Source organism: Sinohyriopsis cumingii, chromosome 16, assembly GCF_028554795.1.
Source record: "Sinohyriopsis cumingii isolate HCF-2022 chromosome 16, ASM2855479v2, whole genome shotgun sequence".
NCBI lineage: Eukaryota > Metazoa > Mollusca > Bivalvia > Unionida > Unionidae > Sinohyriopsis > Sinohyriopsis cumingii.
This window is the reverse complement of record NC_142976.1, coordinates 30,637,890-30,663,372: the sequence shown is the minus strand read 5'-3', so window position 1 is coordinate 30,663,372 and position 25,483 is coordinate 30,637,890. Positions and strand designations below refer to the sequence as shown.

Genomic DNA, 25,483 nt, shown 5'->3' with positions numbered 1-25,483 from the left:
TTTCGGGAGGACACTTGTGTGACCTTACCCCCTACTACTATAGAACTGGTTAGAACATTACCCAAAACATGTGGTTGTTGTACAGACACTTGTGTTTATTCCACGTTCATCGTTATCATGTGCCTTTTATCCTTGTACTTAAGCCTTTGGCTTTTATGTATTTTTGTCTTTCGTATTCATGTTTGAAAAAAAAAATTCAATAAACGTGTTCTGAAAAAGTATATAAACTCTTGTCTTGTTTGTTTTTCGTGTCACAAGTGACATTTCTCACACCATGGCTACCTCTGCTGTCTCTGCTCCCTCTTCCTCTACTGTCAAAGTCATCGACGAACACATAGATCGTGCCAGTTGGGAGGCTTTGTATCTTCGCCATCCCTTTAACATGCTCATTGCTGGACCTAGCGGTTCAGGCAAAACCGAATTCGTCAAACGTTTGATCGAACATAAACATCATTTGATCGATCGACCCCCTCAACGGATCGTGTGGTGTTACAAAGAGTGGCAATCGGCGTACAGCCTCTTGCGAGAAAGTCAAGGCGATTCCATCGTGTTTGTGGAAGGTATTCCTAAAGAAGACGATGGCATCATCTCTGACTCCCGTCTAACCCATTTGGTCATTTTCGACGACATGTTAGGAGAAGACGAAGAAGAAATTAAACTGTGGTTCACGCGCAAAGGTCATCACCGTAATGCCAGTGTCGTTTACATCACCCAAAATTTGTTTCAACAAAGTAAAGCCCATCGCACCATCAGTCTCAATGCGCATTACGTGGTCTTGTTTAAAAGCCCTCGAGATAAATCGCAAGTGCAAGTCTTAGCCAAACAGTTAGGAACGCCTTGGCTGACTCAGGCGTACGACGATGCCACTCAAACGCCACACGCCTATTTACTCGTCGATTTGAAACCTACGACTCCCGAGGATTTGCGATTTCTTACCCACTTGTTTCACCACTGGTGCCAAGACGGAGGGCCTGTCCTGTACACGTCTCCGTCCTCGACTTCATTTCACTCCCCATAAAAAAAATCTATAAAAACCTCAGACCCTTTTTCGTCTGTCTCACTCTCAGTGCGAACATAACGTCCCTTCAGTCGCATCTTCCCGTCAAATTGATTCGTGCCTTGTATGGCATCAGTCGAGAAAAAGATCCACAAACACGAGCTCGTGTCTTAGAAGCTAGTCTCAAAGAAGTCTTACGATGGTTCACGGTGACGGCACGTCAATTACTCCAAGGAATCATTCAGATTCCTCATCAAACCAAACGCTTTTTCGATCGAAACAAAGTCGCTTTGGTCCAACTGGCCGATCCCCGCATTGACACTCAAACCAAAAAACAAATCATTTTGAAACCTGGAGGGAGCGGTACTCTAGGAGGGGTCATCATTCGCTCACTCTTAAGATGGGATCCTAATGCCCCCAAAGTTATCCCCAAGACAAAAGTTCAACGAAGCCCCAAGAAGAAAAAGAAAAAGACCAGGTCCCCAAGAAGAATAACTTCTCCAGTGGCAGGACCCTCCTCTTACCAGACACCACCCCGGAAAAAGAAAAGAAGCCCCCAGAAAAAGAAACAGAGAAAAAGTCCCCAGAAAAAGAAAAGTCCACAGAAGAAAACTAGTCGCAAGAGAGGCACTTCGGCCAGGACGCAACCTTACATTCGCAAACCACGACCTGCCACAGCGGTGACTGCGTCTCCGGCAGCCTCACGTTTATCCACTTCTCCGTTGATGTCACCAGGAACTGAAGAGTACTTAGAGACGTTGATCACACCAAGAACTTCTCCGTTGATGACCCCCAAAAGAACTTCCCCAGTGGCAGGACCCTCCAATTTAGCAGCAGTGGCTGCTGCTCACAAAGTACCTTCTCCCAAAATCAAAGTCCATGAAAGATCGGGCATGTTACAAAGTTTACTGGATTTGTCCAAGCAAGCACTGGCTCGATTTAGTCCGTTGCGTACCCCTGCACGACGTGTCATGCCTGTCCTCAAACTGATACGACGTAAAGACAATCAGTGGCGACGCGTTCCAGTATAAAAAGACCTGTGACCAAGTCGGGGTATCAGTGAACTTGTAAAAGATGTCACCTCCAAGAAGCCACAAAAGAAAGAGACAAAGGCAGACGCGTCATCCGACAAAGCGCTTAGCCAAGCATCGACGTTACCCTAAGAAAAGACACAGTCGTTCCAAGAAAAAGAGGCGTCAACAAAGGGGAGGATTCCTTGGCGATTTTGGGAAAAACATTGTCACCTTTATGACAAAGCGATAGTCCCAAAAAAAGATAAAAGGGTGTGTGTTAAGTCATCGACGTTAGTGTCTGTTTGGTGAATGTCCCGGAACCCACAAGCAAAGATGTCACCCTCCAGAAAACCCCAAGGAAAGAAAAGAAAAGGACTACCACCACGTTTAGCCAAACATGGGGACATGTTATCTGTCCTGTCCAAAGCTTCTCCACCCCTACGAAAAAAACTCATTCAAACGGCCTCCAAAGAGGTCATCGATACCGTGTGCGAATGTTGTTTGAACGTTTTGAAAGGCACGATCCCTTTGTCCAAACACCAGAAACAATGCTTAGGCAAACATCGTCACGTTCTTCGCCAAATGGTTCAAAAGAAAATTCCCATTCGTCAAAAAAAGAAGATGTTGGTCCAACGTGGAGGCATTTTACCTCTCTTGTTAGGCCCCTTACTGAAAGGAGTCTTGGGAACCATGTTGGGAGGACTGGTGGGAGCAAGATAAAAAGGCCCTCGGAAGTCCCAACATCTCAGAATTCACCCCTGACAACCCCATGGAAGGACGAAAACTAGCTTTAGTGCCTTACAAACGATGGATGGAATACCATCGGTGGCAAGAACAACGCACCCAGCATTTACCTCCCAATCCCAATTGGAGCGAGATGTCCCAGTTACAACACGAATTGCAATCCTTGATGGATCGCCAAGATTTGTCCGAAACAGAAAAATCGCAAAAGTACGGTCAACTCTTGCAAAGACTGCAACTCTTTCACCAGAAAGCTTTAGACGAAACAGCTTTACCCACTCTGAAAGATTTTAAGACCTTGATGAAAAGTCCAGCACCATCATCATCATTACCACCACCACCAATACCATCCCCAACGGTCACCAGAGATGCTACCCCACAAAGACCTGAGGAAGAAGAGATGCGCGAAGTGTTTCAAACACCGTCAGCAGCTCCCATTTCGAGTAAGATTGCAGCATCCTTGTTGACCCCGTCCCCCACACCCCAACGAGAAGAAATGAAAGCTTGGGTTAAAAAGATGATGTCCACGCCTCCTTCGACAGAAGTGAAAAAGAAAGAAGGGAAACCAGAACCAAAAAAAGAAAAGAAAACCAAAGCCATTCCATTGCCACCTCCACCACCACCACTACCTTCGACTTCTACTCCCGTAGCCCATCGGACACGTAAATCCGTTTCCAAACCACCCTTTCGACCCACCCAAAGTAGCATCACCGAAGAGTGGGTGACTTATTAACACACCAACCAACACAAAATAAAAAATGGAAAAAGTCTTAGCCAGCATTTACTACGATCCCTCGCATCCTGCAGGTTACGCAGGAGTTCAAAAATTGTATCGTGCTGCCAAAACGCGACTGAAAAGTCTCCGTTTACCTCAAGTGCAACGATGGTTACAAGAACAAGCTACCTACACTTTACACAAACCCATTCGACGCAAGTTTGCCAGAAGTCGCACCCAAGTGGAAGGCATCGATCATCAATGGCAAGCCGATTTAGCCGATGTCTCTCATTTGGCCAGCTACAATCGTGGTTACAAATATTTGTTTTGTGTCATCGACGTCTTTTCCAAATTTGCCTGGGTCGTGCCCTTGACTTCCAAATCGAGCAGCGAGTTAGTGCGAGCCCTGCAACCGGTGTTGAAACAAAGCGGTCGTCGCCCTCTTCGATGGCAAACGGACAAAGGCACCGAATTTCTGAACCAAGCTTTCCAAAAAGAATTAAAGAAACGTGACATTCATTTTTTTACCACCGAGAATCCCGAAACCAAAGCCAGCATCGTGGAACGTTTTCAACGCACTTTGAAAGAACGCATGTGGAAATATTTTACGCATCACCACACTCTGAAGTACATCGACATCTTACCGCACCTGGTGCAAGCGTACAACCAATCTTACCATCGAAGCATCGGACGTGCCCCGCAAGACGTGACTCCCGACAACGAAGTGCTGGTGTTCGAACGCCTGTTCGGTACGTCCCCGACGAGGGCTGTCCCCAAGAAAAGTGGAGAGTTGGCCGTAGGAGATTGGGTGCGCATTGGCAAAACCAAACGCACTTTCGACAAAGGTTACTTACCTAACTGGACGACCGAATTGTTTCGCGTCACTGGACGAGTGCATGGCCGTCATCCTACCGTCTATAAATTGGAAGACATGAACGGAGAAGTACTCAAAGGAACGTTTTATTTGCCCGAGTTACAACGTGTCACCAAAAAAGAAGACGACGTGTACGACATCGAAAGCATTCTCGAACGCAGAACCCGTAAAGTGGGCAAACGACGTGTCAAAGAAGTCAAAGTACGTTGGAAAGGATATCCACCCAGTTTCGATTCTTGGATCGACGCTTCGCAAGTCATCGACTATAAAAAGAAGAAGTGACCATCATGCCCTTTCACACATCAGACGCAGCTACGTCGACCACTCCTTCTTCACCCAGTTCTTCTGTGCAAGATTTACAAAAACAACCCTTGTGGGTGTGGTGTGGAGAACGTGTGCCTAAAACGCAAATCGTCTTTTTCTGCCAAATCTTCGTGGTGTATTGTGTCATCGGGGCAGCCATCGCCAATTTGAGTTTGCAACAAGGAGACAAACAATTGTGGACCATTTTATTGAGCAGTTGCATCGGTTACCTGCTTCCCAATCCCTCCCTGAAATTCTCCTCGAACGGGAACGTTGTGTCCAGTGCCAATGCCAGTCACCACTCCAACAACAACCACAACCAGAACCCCATTTTGGGCGGAGACACGCCTCTGACGTCCACTAACCCCTCGGACAGCCACAGAACTCTGGAATTATGAGTCACCAAAACCAATTTTACTTAACCTTACCCAGTGACAGTTCCATGGAGGTGTTTCCCAATAACACGTTGTGCTGTTACACGGCCAAATTACCTCAAGCCATCCCCTTAGATCACGAAGCCCATTGGGAAGTGGCTTTAGTGGAAATGATTCACCCGACCCAAGTCCTCAATGTCCTTCCCAATCAAAATTTTTTTATGGTGGAAGTTCTTGACGATCAATTGCAACAGGAGTTGGATAAGAGAACCATATCTGACATTAAAACCTATAATGAGAAAACTAAAACGACCACCTACCACTTGACCATTCTCCCAGGCTGTTATTTCAGTGGTCAACATTTGGTCAACACCATAGCTGCCAAGTTTAATGGCGTGTTTGGGAAAGCTTTTGACATTGTCAAGAACAAAAGTGTCACCATGGAGTACCACAAAGTAGCTCGTCGCTTCTTGATAAAATTTGAACGGACTAAAATCATGTCCATTGAATTTTGTCCTGAATTGTTTGACATGTTGGGCGGAGACATGAACATGAGAATGACCATACTCAAGAACAGCGAATCACCCAGCGTTTACGACAACGAGTCTTTTAGCAAGTTATTTCGTACCCCAGTAGAACTGAACCAAGGACTGAATTTGATGTTCGTGTACTCCGATGTGGTGGAGTACAACGTGGTGGGACACACCTCCGTACCGTTACTGCGTGTCATTCCTTTCAAAGTGGATTCTGCCGCGAACGCTGACGAGGAAGGTGGAAACACTTACCACGTTCACCGCGAATTTGTCCATCCTCACTATTTGCCGGTCAGCAAGTCGTATTTGGACACGGTCAACATTACTATAAAAGGAGATTTGGGACAAAATATTCCATTCACCAAAGGAAAAGTCACGGTGAAACTCCATTTTCGAAAACGGTTCTCTCACGACTCGTAAGTAAGTCATGTATCCAGTGTACCGAGGGGTTGCACGACAGCGAGGACACGGTTTAGGAGACATGTTAAAATCGGCCTTTCGTTCGGTGGCTCCGGTGTTGAAACCGATGGTGACACGCGGATTGCACGCCTTGAAAGATGCGGCACTGACGCAAGGCAAAGAATTTCTCCAAAATGTCATCATCGACAAACAAAACCCTAAAGAAGCCTTCATGAGGGCAGGCAAAAATGTCTTGCTGCAAACGGGTAAAGACATTTTAGGCCGACGAGACACACCTATAAATGCCCTGCACGCTACCGAGTCAGGCATTCAGAAAGGACAAGGCAGAAAGAGACGACGAAGAAAACACCCTTTCACCAGACTTCAAGCTAGAAAGGCCAAGAAAAGAAGAACCGTTCGAGACTTAGACGTTTTCGATTATTGAGACACAGCAACAAAAAAATGATGCACCGAGAGTCATGCGCTTGTTCCAAGACGGACCTGGATCTGTTTGCCATGCCCCCCACCATGATGACGATGCAAGAATCCCAATGGGTGGAATTTCACCCCGTCTCCTCATTGGCCGATTCTGCTCCCATCGAGTTTGAAATCAAGGGACAGCCCGAAGATTACATCGATCTGAATAGCAGTTACTTGTACTTGAAAGTCAAAGTTCTAGATAAGGGAGGAGATATTATAAGCGGCGAAGAGAAAGTAACTCCCGTCAACAATTTCATGCATTCCTTGTTCAGCTCAGTGGACTTGTACTTGAATAACAAACTGGTCAGTAGCAGCATGGATACTTACCCTTATCGTGCCTACCTGGAAAATCTCTTGACGTACGGAATAGATGCCAAGGATACTCATCTCAATGCCTGTGTGCTGTGGGAACCTGACGAAGCGGGCGAATTTAATGAAAAAGGTCTTGAAGCTGACCCCAAAACAAAAACAACCACCAATGAGGGATTTGTAGAACGAAGAAACAAAATCAAAGATGGAAAGAGTTTAGAACTGATGGATCGTTTGCATTTGGACATGTGGTTGCAAGAGAAATATTTGCTGAACGGGGTCAATGTTCGCTTGAGACTGAATCGCAGCAGTGCCGCTTTCCATTTGTTGGCTGATGGTGATGCTACTACTGGTGGCAATCCCAAAAGCAAAATCGAGGAGGCCAAACTCTACGTACGACGCGTGGAAGTGTTACCTAAAGTAGGTAACGACATCAGTCAAACGTTGAGCAGAACGACCGCCAAGTATCCCATCCGACGCGTGGAAGTGAAAACGTTCACCATTCCCGCTAACCATCATTCCATGATCGAAGATCATCTGTTTCAAGGACAGTTACCCAAACGTTTAATCCTTGGTATGGTCGAGAATTCAGCCTTCAACGGAGCCTTCGATGAAAATCCTTTCAACTTTCAACACTTCAAGGTGAAGAAAATCGAAGTCAGTCGCGATGGCAAGACCTTGTGTACCAGACCTTTCGAACCCGACTTTGAGAAGAACAATTACTTGAGATCGTACTTGTCCTTGTACGAAGCCACGGGCTAGTTAGGAACCAACACCAGTCACGGCATTACGTACGACGACTATGCAGGAGGCTATGCTTTGTGGGCTTTCGATTTTACTCCAGACCAAGGCAGCGACGAGGGACATTTCCACCCTATAAAATCCGGCCAGATTCGTGTGGAACTTCAGTTTGCAGATAAACTGACAGAGACAGTGAACGTCATCCTGTATGCAGAATTCGATAATACCATAGAAATCAACAGTTTGAGAGAAGTTATCCTAGATTACTAGAAACCATGGAAGACTGTTGTCCCTCTTTACCTAGTGGAGAGACTTTGGAGATGAAATGTGAGGAGACCGTGGAAAAAGAAGAAGTGATCATGATGAAGTCGAGATGGCCAGAACAAGAAGCCCATTTAGTCTCCTGTTTTGCCAAACACTTGGTCGAAAAAATGACGGAATTGATCAAGAAAAATTGTTATGGATGTCAAAACGATCATCCCAGTCAAATTCAACACGATAAATGCCTGATGTTGAGTCAAGAAGAAAAATTGGACGAGTATCTGGACGAAGCTTGGAGTCTCATCTCGATCAAAGACGTGTTGCACCAGTGGTATAAAGACTTGCGTGAACATTCTTGTCCACCATTAACCACTCAAGAGATCCATCGTATCGAAGCTCTCCTGAATCAGAGTGAGGAAACAGAACGAATAACCGTTTATTCGTCAGACATTTTCAAGCAAAAAGTCAGGATCGAATTGACGACTTATTATTACCTGTGAAGAAGAAGAAGAAAAAAACACAAAACAATGGATACCTGGGAACTTTATTACCTTTTGAACCACAGTTCGTATACGGCTTCTTGGAATCCTGTCGTCTGTGCTAAAGATGAACTCCCTCATCGCAAACCTAAAGACCATCAAGCTTACGTGATCAACACGGACGACAGTCATCTCCCAGGAACCCACTGGGTAGCCGTCTACTTTCCTCAAGAAGGATGTGTGGAATATTTCGATTCGTACGGATTGCCCCCTTTGGAAGACGATATCATTGACTTTATGAGAAGAAATGCTCAGACCACCCGATTCAATAATGTGAAATTACAAGGCACAGATTCCTTGGTGTGTGGACAGTACTGTGTGTATTTTCTGCATCATCGCAGCCTGGGCTATTCCTTAGAACATTTAGTGACTCATTTCGATCCTCGTTCTTCTTCAAGAAACGATGTGAAAGTAGATCGATGGTTTTGTGACCATTATGCTTATCATTTGTCTCAAGCTAGGAAACGTAGTGTCCATCAATGGCCTAATGATTTCCAACAGTGGAAATCACAATTTCATTCACAACGTTGTCAGCCCTGTTTAAAGTAGATTGTGCATTGAGAAAAAATGTTTGTGATTTGAAAAAAATTGTTTGATGTTATAGTGTTGGATTATTGTTAAAAATGTTAGAGTTGTTGTTTAGTGTTAAGTGATTTTTGAATAAAAAATGTTGTGTTTTGAAAAAATGCTTTTGTCTTTTGTTTAGCTATAAGAATGTTGGATTGATGCTCTTTCATTTCTTACTATCCCTCTCATGAACGTTGCGGCTCGAAAAAACGTGTGGGGATGTTTTCCTTCACGTCCGCGCTTTGACTTTAAGAACCGGGGTTGTTCCCAGTCTAACCATCCATTGTCGACTCATCCTCCTAAGAAGATGTGCTCCAAACTAGCTAAGCTCAACGAAGCCTACGTGAATCTGCATAGGGTCAGACACAGTCTGATACCGAAGCCAGAAGAAATAGAGAATGTGAGAATGTTAAAAATCACTGAAGACCTGATAGAAGAGCTCTTCAGAGAAGAAATGAACAGGGAAAAAGAAGAATGGACAGAGAAGTACAGACTTCAGAGACAGCAGCAACAGCAGCAACAGCAGCAACAGCAGCAACAACAACAACAACAGCAACAACCTGAAGCTGACAGAGGCTTTGTCGATTGCCGTATCGACACCAAAGAGTTCTTCTTCTCTTTCCGAAGAAGCAGACCTATTGCCAGAAAGTCTATCCTCAGAGGACATCGCATTCTTAGAAACTAAAAAAGAATGCCATAGCAAACAAAAAAACAGCCCTTTTCAGGGCTACCCAATACTCTAGAAAAGAAATAACTATCGATTTGCCAATGTGTGTAGGTAGAGTAGTGTGAAAATAAACACTAACTCTTTATTAATAGTGGAAGTGTATGTGTTTGTGTGATTGTGTTTGTAAGTGCTCAAGTAAGTTGGTATGGATAGTAGATTAAAATGATGTTTGTTTTTTTGGCTGTTAGAGGTGTATATTAAGGGTTAGATTGGATTGCTTTGCGTATATGGATAGTCTATTGAAGTGATTTATAAAAAATTTTATAATAGTGATGGGTAGCATAAAAAGTGAGTGAGTGTTTCTTTTAGGTCCGCGCGTTGTTGTTTTTTTTGGTCATGATCTAGGTAAGATGAATTTTATGTTTTTAGGGGATGTTTTCCATCACGTCCGCGCTTTCAGTATAAATTGAAACTCGCTGGGCAGTCCAGCTACCCTTGTTGATTGATCAACACAAGAATGAATAGCAGAATAGTGAAACTGTTAGAACTCCAGATGCACCTGGAATATGCCAGGCGCATAGTAAACGAACTATCAGCGGAGGCTATCATAGAAGAAGCAAGAATGAAAAAAGAAGAGGAGGAGAGAAGAGAGAGGGAAGAAGAGGAAAAGAAAAGAGAAGAGAGGATGTCGTTCAATATTCCCGAGACAGAGGATTGGGGTGTTGAAGCGAATCATCCTCCCTCTGCGCTCCCCAGAAGAAAGGTGAAAGAAGACTGGGGAAGAAGATGCGTGTGTGGCGCCAGGCCAGGAAGGTGCAACCATTAGATAGGTGCATCAGGAGTTCAAAAAAAACAGCCCTTTTAAGGGCTACCCAGTACTCTAGAAAAGAAATAACGATCGATTTGCCAATGTGTGTAGGTGGAGTAGTGTGAAAATAAACACTAACTCTTTATGAATAGTGCAAGTGTGTGTTTGTGTGTTTGTGTTTGTAAATGCTGAAGTAAGTTAGTGTGAATAGTAGATTAAGGGTTTATTTATTAATTCTTAGTGTATGTAGAGAGTATGGTTAGGGTTATATTATATGAAACGAGAAAGTAGGGGGATGTTTTCCTTCACGTCCGTTGTTGGGTCATGATCTAGGTAAGATCCATTTTATGTTTTAGGGGGATGTTTTCCTTCACGTACGCGCTTTCACTATAAGAACCCACAGTGTTCGTCATTCAAACCATTCTGCAAAGAATAAAAAGAAGATGGCGTCAAACCAAATGGACAAAATACAAACCTTGCAAGACGTTTTAGACAACTTAGGAATAATGGAACAGATGCTAATAAGACTGGTTGAAGACCATTATTCCTATAGTCCCCATCGTGTAAAGATGGAAATTAATAACTTAAGAAAAGCAAAGGACAAGATTAGTGGTGTGATGAAAGAGATAAAGGAGGAGAAGGAGGATGAAGAGGAAAGAATAAGAATAAGCAAATGGAACGAAAAAATTGAAAAAGAAGAAGAAAATGAAAAGAGGAAGAAAGAAGAGGAGGAAGAGAAGAAAGAAGAGGAGGAGAAGAAAAAAAAGAAAGGGAAGAAGAGTGTAGGAGATAAAATAAGAACTTGGTGGAGAAAAAGAAGAAATTAGAAGAAAAAGAAGAAAACCCAAAGGCCCTTTTCAGGGCCAGCCATATTTCTCGAAAAGAGATAGCCTTTGAATTGCCTACCCCTTTTTTTATTTTATTTTATTTTTTATTTTATTTTTTTTTTTTTTAAAAAATACAAAAAAATAGAGACCCTCCCTGTTTCAATTTTACATAGACCCTATATTGTCCCACGATTTTTGGCCATGTTAAATTTACATAGACCCTATATTGTCCCACGATTTTTGGCCATGTTAATTCCCATAGACCCTATATGTTCCCACGATTTTTCTCCATGTTAAATTTACATAGACCCTATATGTTCCCAAGGGTATTTTTAATGATAAGTCCCATAGACCCTATACTATCCCCCTTCACTACTATCCTGCCCTGTTTATGGAAATGAATTTTGTTTGACAAGATCATTTACGGGTGGCGGTATGATCATTATAGAGGGGTGTAGTGTTTACTGTATCTATAACAAGATTCATAGGGTGGTAAGAAGAAATGGATAGCATTTTTATTTATAAGGGGATTAAATATTGTTTATATCCTTCTTTTGCATCATAATTTGTCTGTTTGGGATGGTAGGTTGTTTTGAATACTGTGTGTAAGGGTATTTTAGAGGCGATAGCTGTTCTACTTAATTTATCATGAAGTTTAACAGTCCGCTAGAAAATATATGAAATTGTTAGTGTAAAGACAATTTTTTTAAATAATCATCTATGTGTATTTCAACTAGCTTAATTTAAAGGGTTATGTTTTGAAACAGTGTATTATTCTAGTTAGCATTGAGATAAGCATAACAAACTTTTTTGCAGCTGATATTTTCTTCAATATCGTGTACGTGTTTGAAACATTATAATGATTATAATGAGATTTTTACGCATCATGTGGCACGTTTTCAAACTTAAAGTGAACTAGGCACTTTCTACATGCACTATTTCCACTATAACTTTTAAATGTAGTATAATAAGTCAAATACAGTATAATTTCTGTTTTCTTGAAATGACTTAAAGTGGTTGATGATAAAAAAATAAAATAGTAGTTCATTTGTTGTTTCTAGATTTTTTTCTTTCCTTTATTTTCATATCTCTATTTCGTTTGATATTGCAAGTGAAGACTATGTATACTGTGAGCATTTCCAGAGAAGAAACAAACTACATTTATGGTGGACGAAATTCATGATACTGATAAAACTATTTTTGTGGTAGTTTATCACTCTTTTCCAGACTTTGAATTGGGGCAGAAGAGCCTTTGAACGAGTGCATACTTGTGATAACGTCCTTGAAACAGAGGATGTTGATTAAAGTATATCGCGTTTCTGTACAAAACAAACATGATCAATATACGGCCTACTTGCTGGTTATATAAGCAGCGGAGGTGTTCTACCCCTTACTACTTTAACGCTCACCGTCATCATGTTGATAACTAACGCCGTTTATTCATGGGTTGTATCTTTGAGCCACTTCTTTCCATTGATCAGAGCAGACAGACAAACATATAGAGCTGCTGTTTATGAGCATGCGGTCATCCTACCTCCTAATCCGGGTGCAAATGTTTCAAGGGAAGAGGCTCTGCACAATATGATGGTCAATCTTCATGTCTACGAGACACAGGCCTCTATAGCAGCGGAACAGGTTGGCAGCAATTCAATATATATATATATATATATATATATATATATATATATATATATATATATATATATATATATATATATATATATATATATATATATATATAATTCGCTGACTGGATGATATTAATATTTGTATTAAATAATAATTCTGCCCAGTAGTATCAAGCATTCTAGTTAATAATCCAGGGATAGCACTTTCCGTTTGGTGTATATTTGTAATTTTCTATAATTAATAATATGTACATTGATTTCTTTTATAGGAATCTGGAATGACTGTGTAGACATGATAATCAATTACTACGTCGTCATGCATTATTGTAGGTGATTTGTGCATGGTCGTGACTGAATATTGACTGGTACGTGCATTCAAATCGATGGGTACCGTTTGCCCGCGGACCTGGGTTCGAATCTCTGTTGACTACGAATTAAAAATTATCTACCCTGTACCATAGCATTATTTTTTGTATTATAAATATATATGAGATTTATACGAATAATCTTGTTATTTTACTTATTCTTACAGCTGGGAATAAAACATGAGCACATTTTTGTGTGTACATCGAACCTATTTCTTTAAATATTTGGGGTAGATAAAGGAACTGAACTTTTGCGAAAACAAAACGCATCTTTGACGCGTTCGATGACTAATAAATGCAGTCTCTTAAGTGTAACTTCTATATTAGTTTATGACCCAACTGTACAACTCACTGGAAGATATATAGTGAATAAATGTTTTGAAAAGTATAGGGAGGTTCAAGTTTTAGATGCATGCGGAGACACCCTATAATAAAAGACAAAAACACGATATTATTATTTTGAACAAGATCCACCGCTATCTACCATATCCATATCTCGACCTTCAAATTGTTGTTCTAGTGACTAAATAAACTTGGGGACGGAGTTATGCAGTGTGTATGTATCTGCGCAGTGGCACGTAAATGCGCGACGTCTCTAAATTCACTATGCACCGTTAGTCCATTTTGATCCCTGGGCATTAAAAGACAGATGTATCAATATAATTGACCCGGTAGTTGTCCCTACTACGTGACAAATGCCTGGATCAGAACCTTTATAGTATTGGGATTCACACCCTGTCACCATAACTATAAATCTGCATATGGTAAGAACGATTTATACCTGCAACATCCTTTGGCGTCCTGGTCAATCCTAAGCGCGCCAACCTACTATAACTACTACTACTAGTATATATATATATATATATATATATATATATATATATATATATATATATATATCATGGCATCATGGCACTGGAAAGACCAACGAAAACGGTCAGAGACTGCTGGAGCTATGCACCTACCATGGCCTGTGCGACACAAGCACCTTCTTCAAGTGTAAGCCACAACACAAAGTGTCATGGAAACACCCCAGATCTCATCACTGGCACCACCTCGACTTGGTCATCACCAGGCGCTCTGCCCTTAACAGCGTCCTCTCCACCAGGACCTACCACAGTGCAGACTGCGACTCCGACCATGCCCTCGTGAGCAGAAGAGTGCGACTACAGCCACACACGCTACACTTCTCAAAACCAAAAGAACGTCCTCGCATAAACACTGCGCAGATGTCAGTCCCTGCCAAGGTGGAGGAGTATGTGTCCGCCCTGGACGATGCTCTACAGGAACTGCCGGAGCACGACGCTACATCCAAGTGGAACGCCATGAAGGGTGCTATCTACAGTACAGCTATGTCAACGTTTGGGAAGAAGGAACGACCCAGCCAGGACTGGTTCAGCGCACACCTATCAAGGATGGAACCACAAATCGAGGAGAAACGAAAATCCTTCATAGCTTACAAAAAATGACCTAATGAACGGACGCTTGCTGCTCTCAGAAGTGCCCGAAGTAACACCCAACGCATTGCTAGACAGTGTGCGAACGACTACTGGCAACAACTGTGTGAAGGGATCCAGCGCAGTGCCGAGTCAGGAAACATCCAAGGTATGTACAGTGGCATCAAGAAGGCTCTAGGCCCTACAGTGAAATGGGACGCTCCACTGAAATCACTGACGGGAGAGAAGATCACAGACCGTGGTCAACAGATGTCCAGATGGGTAGAGCACTACTCAGAGCTATACTCCCGAGAAACATCAGTCATCGATGCAGCTCTCAGCTGCATAAAGAATCTGCCCACCATGGAAGAACTCGACAAAGTGCCAACCTTAAAGGAGCTCAGCAAAGCAATCGACTACCTTCCAAACGACAAAGCACCAGGTAGTGACAGCATCCCGCCCGAAGCCATCAAACGTGAAAAACCAACATTGATTAAACCACTGCACCAGCTACATTGGCTCTGCTGGGAGGAAGGAGTAGTTCCCCAAGACATGCGCGATGCCACCATTGTGACCCTTTACAAAAACAAGGGCGACCGCAGTGACTGTAATAATTACAGAGGGATCTCGCTCTTGAGTATCGTTGGTAAAGGCTGCGGTTGCTAGCGGATCGTGTGTACCCGGAATCACAGTGTGGCTTCAGAGCAGGCAGGTCGACGACAGACATGATCTTCTCCCTACGACAACTCCAAGAGAAGAGCAGAGAGCAAGGTCAACCACTCTACATGATGTTCATCGACCTCACCAAGGCCTTTGACCTGGTCAGCAGGAAGGGCCTTTTTGAACTTCTGAGTAAGATCGGTTGCCCCCCAAAACTCCTCAGCATGATAATCTCTTTCCATGCAGATATGAAGGGAACAATCCTGTATGAAGGATCCACCTAAACCTCCTTCCCAATTAACAGCGGCGTGAAGCAGGGCTGCGTGCTTGCACCAATACTTTTTGGGTTCTTCTTCTCCATGCTCCTGTCCTACGCCTTCGACACGTCCACCAATGGCATATACCTACACACCAGGTCCGACGGGAGGCTGTTCAACCTGGCACGACCGCGCTCAAAGATCAAAGTGAGAGCTGTGCTCATCTGGGAGATGCTTTTTGCAGATGACGCAAGTCTTGTGACCCACACTGAGGAAGCCCTCCAGAGACTGGGATACCGTTTTGCTGATGCCTGCATGCAGTTTGGTCTCACCATCAGCTTGGAAAAAACAAATGTCAGCGTGCAAGATACCTCCATTGTCCCTTTCATGAAAATCAACGGTGTCACCCTGGAAGCAGTCAACAACTTTAATTACCTAGGGTCAACCATGAGCAACACTCTCTAGACTGATATGGAGACGGACAGAAGGCTTAGAAAGGCAAACACCATCATGGCTCGATTAACGAAAAGGGTGTGGGAAAACAAGGCGTTGACAGAGCACACCAAGGTCCGAGTCTACCAGCCCTGCGTTCTCAGCACCCTTCTATATGGAAGTGAAACCTGGAGTACCTACATGAGGCAAGAACGCCGGCTCAACTCCTTCCATATACGGTGCCTAAAACGCATCCTGAAAATCAGCTGGAAAGACCGTGTTGCACACAGCGAGATCCTGCAGCGTGCAAGTACCCCCAGCATGTACTCCCTGCTGAGCAAACGCCGCCTTCGATGGTTAGGGCACGTCCGACGCATGGAGGATGGAAGGCTGCCAAAGGACATACTATATGGACAACTGGCCACTTTCATGAGAAGAGTCGGACGCCCCTCACTCCGTTTCAAGGATGTATGCAAGAGGGACATGAAGACATGCAATGTTTCACCCGATGGCTGGGAAGAGCTGGCCGAGGACCGATACACCTGGAGACTAACGGTAAACAATGGCATATAAGTCGCTGATGCGAGGAGAGGCCAGTTGGTGACAGAGAAACGTAAGAGAAAGAAGAAAGCGGCAGCAACCACAGTAATACATACTTCCCAGTATGTCTGCACCAACTGCAATAGGGACTGTCACTCACGTATAGGATTGCACAGCCACAACAGACGATGCCAACAGAGACAAACAACACCCCAAGGTCGCAATTCGCATGGTCTTTCGAGACTGAGTCGCCAATGATGATGATGATGATATATACACACACACATGCACTCTCCCTACGGGAATAATTATCTGAGTCAGAACTTGCAAACTACTGAGATGCCAACCATATACCCATGTACATAAGTTGTTGTATGGAGAGAAAAATGCATGCTCACAACTAACTTTGGTCTTTAAGGTAGTTCTTCCCCTCAGACATTCTCCCAAGGGGCACGACCTTTGGGGTGGAGATGGTAAGTATTTTGAGATGTGTTTTACAAACACATTCTTCTCGATATTGCTTAACTTTAATTCTTTCAACATATGTTCCAAAATATCAAATTATTGGAAAACAAATCTATATCTTATAAAATGCAATCAATTTGCTCCGGCTTTAGTAAACTGCTTGTCAATCTTTAATAAATACAACATTCATTGTGCAGCCTAGGTAACTTGAAACATATCCTGTATGTCATAATAGGTAATTAGAAGTAAGATCCACAGTGGCTCATTGATTAGTGTACCGGATACATGATAGAAAGTATGCAGGTTCAAAACCTACCATCGGATCATCCGCTCATCAGTTGACGTTGAATGCCCTTTGTCTAAAACATATATAGCTCTCGATTGTCCTTTGTTGTTGTTGTTGTTGTAAATTTAATGCTATTTTTCAGCACAAGATAGGCCAAACATGGCGTCCAATACAAATGGTGGAGGAAGAATCCGAGAAAACAGCGAAAAGAACCACCGACCCACGAGAAGCTACTGTCAAGCTTTCTCACATACCCACATTGGCCGAACCCGGGACCCAAGCCATGAAGACAGAGGTGAGATGCCAGTGATCCGTAACGGTGAGCTCTTTAGACCACTCGATCACTCGGCGTCCCTCCTTTGCACCAAATAGCCTATGTGTGTAGCTGTGCAATGCAACAACAAACCAAACATATAATGAATTTCATAATGACCTATTTAAATAGACTAAGCTAATTTTCCTTTGAATTTACATAATAATGCGATCTTCTCATTTTATTTAAATTTCTCTGATCTGTCATATCAGATAACATACAACAACATCTGTTAGTAGACATTATAGCTCGATTCTAAGATCTGATCCAGGTTTGGTGTCCAAATTTCAAATACATAATAATATATTCTTTTCCAGGGTGCTGATATTCTTGTCTTCCCTGAAGATGGAATACATGGATACAAATTTAAAAGTAGATATACTGTCGCCCCGTATCTCGAATATATCCCTGATCCCAAGTCTGAAAGCTGGACACCGTGCGACGAACCCGGAAGGTATAATGACTCAGATGTTCAAGTATTTCTAAGTTGCCTAGCAAAGAGACATTCTATTTATTTAGTGGCGAACATAGGAGACGCACAGCCTTGTGTAAAAGATGACCCTAACTGTCCACCAGATGGCCAGTATCAATACAATACAGACATTGCTTTTGATAGATCGGGAAAGCTTATTGCTAGGTATCATAAACAAAATCTTTATTACGAATGCCAGTATGATGCGCCTGTCAATCCCGAGTACATCTACTTTGATACTGATTTTGGTCGCTTTGGTTTATTTACCTGCTTTGATATACTTTTTCATGAACCAGCCATTCCACTTCTTCAGGAGCATAACATTACTGATATTGCTTTTCCCACGGCATGGATGGACGCTTTGCCATTCTTCTCTGCAATAGGGTACCATTCATCCTTTGCTGTCGCAAATAAAGTAAATTTCTTGGCTGCAAATCTTCACCGACCACAAGAAAGATTTCAGGGTAGTGGCATTTACACGCCGATTGGACCAAAAAGTTTTTACTACAGTAGAACACAGGATGACGGAAAATTACTGGTCGCTGACGTTCCTGTGATACGTCCTACAGTAGGTTCAACTACTTCAAACGAACACCATCCACTATCCCCAGGAATAAGAGAAAATCATCGTATAACATCAAATGAGTTCAAATCTACCAGTTTCCGTGACTGGCATAATTTTGTAATCATCGGTGCAGAAAACGGTACCGAACAGGTGTGTCAACAGGGTTTATGCTGCTATCTGGAGTATGAAAGACAATATAGTGCAGAAATGTATGCTCTCGGAGTTTTTAACGGAATACATAAATATCATGGCCCATATTATTTGCAAGTATGCATGCTACTACGATGTGCGTCATCCACACAAGAAAGCTGTGGAAAATTAAATTTTGACGCTAACACAAGATTTAACCATTTCAAACTCCATGGCAATTTCTCTACACCGTATGTAAACCCACAAGTTTTACTATCCATCAACGGATCTTTGGAGCTTGCCCCGATTGGTACATGGCAATACGATTCAAATACTTTGCAAGGAAGTTCCACCCTGTCTCCTCTGTTGTCAACCATTATGGTGGGCAGAATTTATGTCAGAGATACTATAGCGACATGTTGAAGCGAAGAGACAATAAAATCTCCAAGTAATATTGTAAATAGAATATACAAAAAGTCAATCATTAATTGATAATTGTATGGAATATAACCATATAATTAACAAACTCATAAGTTTGTTAACCTTGACATAAATAACATCTATTACATAATGCACCAATCACATTCTCTCCTTGGTTTGCGTGTTCTTTTATGCCTATAACATGTTTAAAAGTCAACAAAAATACAAAATAAGATATAGATCTAAATAAACTTAATTTTCCAGTTACTAAGCTTATTTTACATCTGACAGCATGTGGCCGAAAACTAGGTTGTGGATAATATGGTCAATGACTCATATCTATATAATGTAAACATTTAGATACGAGTTCTGATTCTAGCAAAGTTGATCAATTTAATTAATAATGGCAATTATTTCCAACTGAAACTTGATGAAACATACTAGAAGTTCAATGATTACAATGGCATCATTGTCTCTTTAATGAATGACTTCAAAGACAACACAACATTACAATTGCATGTACTACCCCAGGCTTGATATTGGCTGGTTTCATCAGACAAAAATTATTTGTTACAAAGAAAAATTGTTTTACCTTTTCAGACACACTTGTAATGCGTTCCTTTCTTATCCAAATGATAGGAACAGACTTTTAATGAGATCACCTGTCATTCTCTTTTTCTTTTAAAAACGAAGTATACTTCAAACCTGAAATTATAATAGCATATACATGACAAAATGGTATACTTTAGATAGATTCATCAAATAGAAAACATGATGTGTGCAGAGCTAGAAGTCTCAGAATTTATACTGTTCTGATTCTTAAGAAACGCAATGTACCATGCATAATTCCTGAATAAATAGCATAGAAACTGGAACCTTGATTATAACTTTTTTGACAAAATATTTCTTGAATAAACGAATGCTTAACAAAAAAGCTGATTTAGAAAAAGATGGCATTAGCTTGTGTTTTACAAAATCATTCTTTAACATTCTTTCTCACTTTCTCCCTATCTTTTGATTTTTCGAAAAATGTTACTGAAACAATGTAAAATGTTTTCCTTCACACCCTATTATTCTAGATTTAACAAAGTAGACAAAGTAGGCAAATGTGTTCCAGGATCAACGAAAGACGTTTCAAAGCAGCTATCAAGGTAAATATGGTCACGTATATACGGTCATGTACTTTCATAAATGAATTCAATAAGTGGATCTTTTTCCTAATATGGAATTTCCTCAATATAACCTACATTTATAACAAGCTTTGGAAAGAATCTACCAAAACGATAAACCAATGGCGGAAGTGGAACAGGGTCTTTGAGTGTGATTGTATGCCATTGTCTTCCATAAGAACTAAAATTTAAACCGCCATCCTCTACTTTTGTATCTCTTTGATGGTCTGTGAGTGTGTTTGCCAATGGGTTTGTATGAAACAAACGTTTCAGAGCACGCGTTGACTCTGAAAGTTAGCAGCATGTTAATTGGGTGATACAAATCATACCATGGCTAAAATGTGTCACACACGTTGTTTGGTCGGTGAAACCGGGCAATTACTTTTCATCCGTCCGTCGACTATATATGGATGCGAGCTTGCTTCTTGTGACATTCTTGGTTATTTTTCGAGTTGGCATAAACTGCTAATTAGTGGATGATACGAGTGCAGTACACCCTTAATTAGGTGACTAAAGAAAATAACATTAAATGAGCTAATTAGAGAAGTGATGAAGTAGGATAAATGAAACTTAAAGATAATGACAAAAGGGAGGTGAATAGTTGCAACATCGCTTCAGCCAAAACTAGAATAATGTCGATCAGAGGGTAAATGAAGGGGAGAGCACATACCGATTGAGCGATATGATTGGCAAAGGCAAATCTGACCAACAGAAAACCCTTTTCTGGGCTAAAACCAAAGTTACCCACTCCTCTACAAAAATAGTGATATATTAATCAGTATACGCCAGGAGCATTTGGATATCGTTTGTTTAACAACTAGTCACTAATCCCTCATAGATGTTTTCTATGTATAGTGGGTGAGCACTCCATCCATTCTGTGTTATATTCTGATGTAGTGTTTGTACATATACTGTAGGCACCCCAATCTTTACACTGGTGACAATATATTTGTATGTACGTGTTAACATTCATATTCTAGGTGTTTAGTAATTGTAGGTGCTGGTCAGTAGCTTTTTGGTTAATTGAAACAGCGGCTTGCTATGTGACTGCAGGTTCTTGTCTGTCACTAAGTGCAGCTTAACATTATTTTCCCCATGTCACATATGATAATTTTGTATTCAAGTCCATTGCACCAGGAGTTTTGTGAAACCTTTGTGCCTTTTAATATTACCAATCCGCTTGTAGCAGAGTGTCAAATTAATATCAAGCCCATAGAATAATGTTAAATTTACATTGTCTCCAGAACATTACGCATTCAAGTTTCAGACCATAATGCTAATTCATGTTGTTTGCAGTGTTATATTTGTCCCCAAACTGACAGATATTACTTCCTTTCGTTCGTCCTTAGCATTTTTACTAGCACCATTAATAAGTATTGGTTGACACATGTATGAATTGCCATGTTTTGGTACTATATTTTCAGAAACAATCCTTGAGTTTAGTAGTAAAGTGGTTTGGGATCAAACACTTTAAAAAAAACTATACATTTTTCCCAGACTAGGTATTTATACTTCCAGTGGTTGTTCTGGTGTTATATTTCTGAGTAATAATATTGTACAATGATGATCCTGGTTGATATTTTTAAATTGTGACGGTGCTCTTTTACTGTTTGATTAAGTTTATGTAAAGAAATAATGTTGTGCATGTCTGATGCACACTAATAGTTTATGGTATCACAGTTTAGAGGTACCTAATAATGACACCAAACAATCATTCGTAACGTGGATTGAAATAGTCCCTATCAAAATTAAACTATTTTACACATTAATATAAAATAAGAAATCTTTTTTTTTTAACGAACTTACAGCAATGAACAGAGCCATCAGTTCTAACTTATTGTTAAAGGAAACGTTTGATGAAAAATGTACTTCTTCAGCTTTGCACATTGATTATATCACAATCCTGCGTGACACGGCTCGAATAACAAATCTGCACAGGATGTCTGAAATCACTAATTTACGGGTTCACATCATATTTCTAGCTTTGATATATCATCTTTAAGAAAAGCAAGATAATTCGTTCTTAAACCGTCCATGAGAAATTCAGGCATCATATGAAACTAAGAAGTCACAATAAAATCCGGAATGCGAATTTGTTTACATTATTGTTGACTTTACGGGTCCTGCTGAGTTGATACCATCAGATGAATTCCTTAATGCTTATCAAAACAGCGTGAAAATAAAGGGACAAGAACAAGCTTTTACACTCATACCCAGTATAACAAATAAGTATACACCCATAAAAGATATGAACGCCAATCTAAACAATGGCGGGTGGGAGTGATGTCCGACGCTTAGAAATGGACAAAACGCAACACACACATAGTATGCATTATCAGTGATGCATTAAGAAAGTTATCAATCATACAGTCAGCATGAGACAATCTTGACAAACTCAGTGGATTCTGAGTATTTAAGGAGAACTCCGCTCGTAATATCATAAAGGTATTTAATTATCATACCTCTTGCATAGCAATATGACATTTTTTAAGAGGTCCTTTGAATTTTCTTTGCACAGGGTTCGCCGCATGGTTTACCTTTCAATAGCTAGACTAAAACAGAGACAGTGTCTGCATCAATAGCCAATACAAATAAAAGTGATTTAAACCTCATCAATAACACTGCCAATCTAGTAATTATGGTACAACACGTTGATGCAACTAACAGTAGTCTTGTAACAAAAATATTAATGCTCAAATGCTTAAAGCTTCGGAAGATACAAATTTAAAAAATAAGAATACAACCTGAAACTAATTATTGAAAATAAATTATACGGTACTTAGCAGAGTGGGAATACGAATAGCCAAGTAAATCTTTGTAGATAAGGATAGCTAAGAACGGAAAAAGGATTTAACGTACATTGAGACATTTAAATTATTATGTATTGCTGTACAACCATCACAAACTGTGCGAAAGATATGCCCAATCATCGACGACATAAACTGTCGCAATAGGGAAGTTTAAAAATAAAACACGTAGTTTAGAAGCTGATATGAAGAAAATAAAATTAAAATTAAAGAAAAAATCACGTTACAATTACAGCGAATAAATCTGCATTGACAGCCGAATATATATTTGGCTCTCAGAATAGCGTACTCGTATTGATTGCTTTTTATATGCTGTGTACCTCTTATAACCGTTTATGATAAATAACTTTCTTTCCAACTCGTGGCTTTGCATATAATGTCATCGATAATGCATATCTTAATGACTGCATGTTTCACTATTTGATCATATTTTCAAATTTTGCGGTAGATCAGCTTCTCTATTGAAGAGCGTTTCCGTTAAAATTGCTCTAAACCCGCTTAAAGTGAAATGAGCAACTATGCCTGTAAACATTCCTGAACTATTGCTATCCTAGCTTGATTCAATTAAAATAATTAAATTTTATATTCTTTTCATACGTCACTTGTGTCGACATTTCCGAGAAAAACATATTTAATCTAATTAATATTTGGAACCTGAAATCAGGACTGTTGTCTTTAGGTCCCTTAGGATATAACGTTGGATCAATTGCAATAAGTTTACTCATGTATGTAAAGATTAGACGTTTGTAGTGGTACTGGGATTATCGACTCTGATGATCATGGCATGACAATGTCGAAACGTCTGGAAACAGATCTGGATGCAGTGAATTGCCAAATATTAATACTGCACCTGAGCTGATGCGCCCCCCCCCCCACCGATGTTGACACAGCTCTTGCATCTCACTTCACATCTATGGAATGAGCATATATGTTCGGTTGCCTAATCCACTAGAAAGGTCTTTCCAGAGTGTAGCTAGGTGTAGCTGTACACTCTCGGTCAGCAGTCACAGATAGTACCATCCATTGTTACTATCAGTAACACTAGATGCCGTACTTGACTTGACTGTTCGCAACCTTCCCTCACTTACACCAAACGTACGCGCAAGTCACGTTACTTTTTATATTCACATTATCAGATTCCTTCAAATTATATGGCGATGGGCGAGCGGCAAATCAACAGGTGTGGATACACAGGGAGCTGTAGCTTCAGACCAGGAAAAGGGCAGTTCAGGGCATTGGTGCGCTTTTCAATTATCTGAAACATAAGTGGACATCAGTAGTCCCTTGGGTGACTGAGCAGCCCTTTTTAGGATCACAAGGTTCACCGAAGCACTAATAATATGCTAGAAAAGGTGCAGATTCAGCCTAGCACACTACGACTAGGCAAACATGTACCCGAAGAAACCTAATGGCGCCAAATTGAAAAAGGAGAACGCGAAACTGTTGTTGAAGAAGTGTGCGGCCAACTTAATACAATCGATACAAACACCAAAAATGTCGAGGAAGACTGGATATTTTTCATCTACTCAGTGTGCTTTATTACATCCAAAATAATCAATATAAGAAGACAAAATGAGAGGAAGAAACTACAGTTCGTGATCTTCCATTTGCTGACTAGTGTTCCCTGCAGATTAAATACTATATAAGACGAACTAGAATGTAGATTATGTAGAAGTCATGATGTCAAATTAAAACACGTGTATTCTGATTATAAAGATAAAATAGAAGAGCCAACAAATAAATGAATACAAACAGACCTAAGTAAAGATACTGTATAGCAAACTAAGTTGAAAAATGATGAAAGTACAAAAGCAGAATTATTTGGATATACGCTACGTGAAATCTCTTTCGGGGATAAAATTGCAAACAAAAGTTTAAAAGTAAAGAATGTTTCTATTGCTGCAATTGACTATAATAATTATTATTATGTGTATAGAAAATATGGAGAAATATTTAGTACTTGGTTCGTGTATTATCTACCTATCTATCTATCTATCCATCTATCTATATATATATATATATATATATATATATATATATATATATATATAGTACACGAACAGCGAACACATGTATATGTTTAGTTTATTGTATATGCAATAAACTAACAACGAACACTGCAAATCTAATTTCTCACTCACTAGCCTGATCGTTTTTGACTTTAACTGAGTCAGTTCCAAAGCTAAACACAAAACATAGAGAAGACAAACAGTAACAACAAACAAGCTTTGACATAGCAAAGGTTGACATTTTAATCAATCCTGACACAAGCGATGCCTTACTGGATCCGGTGTATTTGAAAGGACTGGTGTTTGCCGTATGAGTCGTGTTCTTTATATATATTGCAATTCGGCTGTCCTCAACTAATTCCCTATCGCAGTATGATTGAAA

General features: G+C 40.7%; 1 protein-coding gene across 1 annotated transcript; it reads left to right on the top strand.

Moving 5' to 3' along the window:
- The first annotated feature begins 12,537 nt into the window (after positions 1-12,537).
- LOC149780142 (pantetheinase-like) lies at positions 12,538-20,065 on the top strand. Its single transcript, XM_089936910.1, has 2 exons — positions 12,538-12,783; positions 17,848-20,065. The coding sequence occupies exons 1-2, from the start codon at positions 12,565-12,567 to the stop codon at positions 19,117-19,119; spliced, it is 1,491 nt and encodes a 496-aa protein (XP_089793036.1). The 5' UTR covers positions 12,538-12,564; the 3' UTR covers positions 19,120-20,065.
- Positions 20,066-25,483: the final 5,418 nt, after the last annotated feature.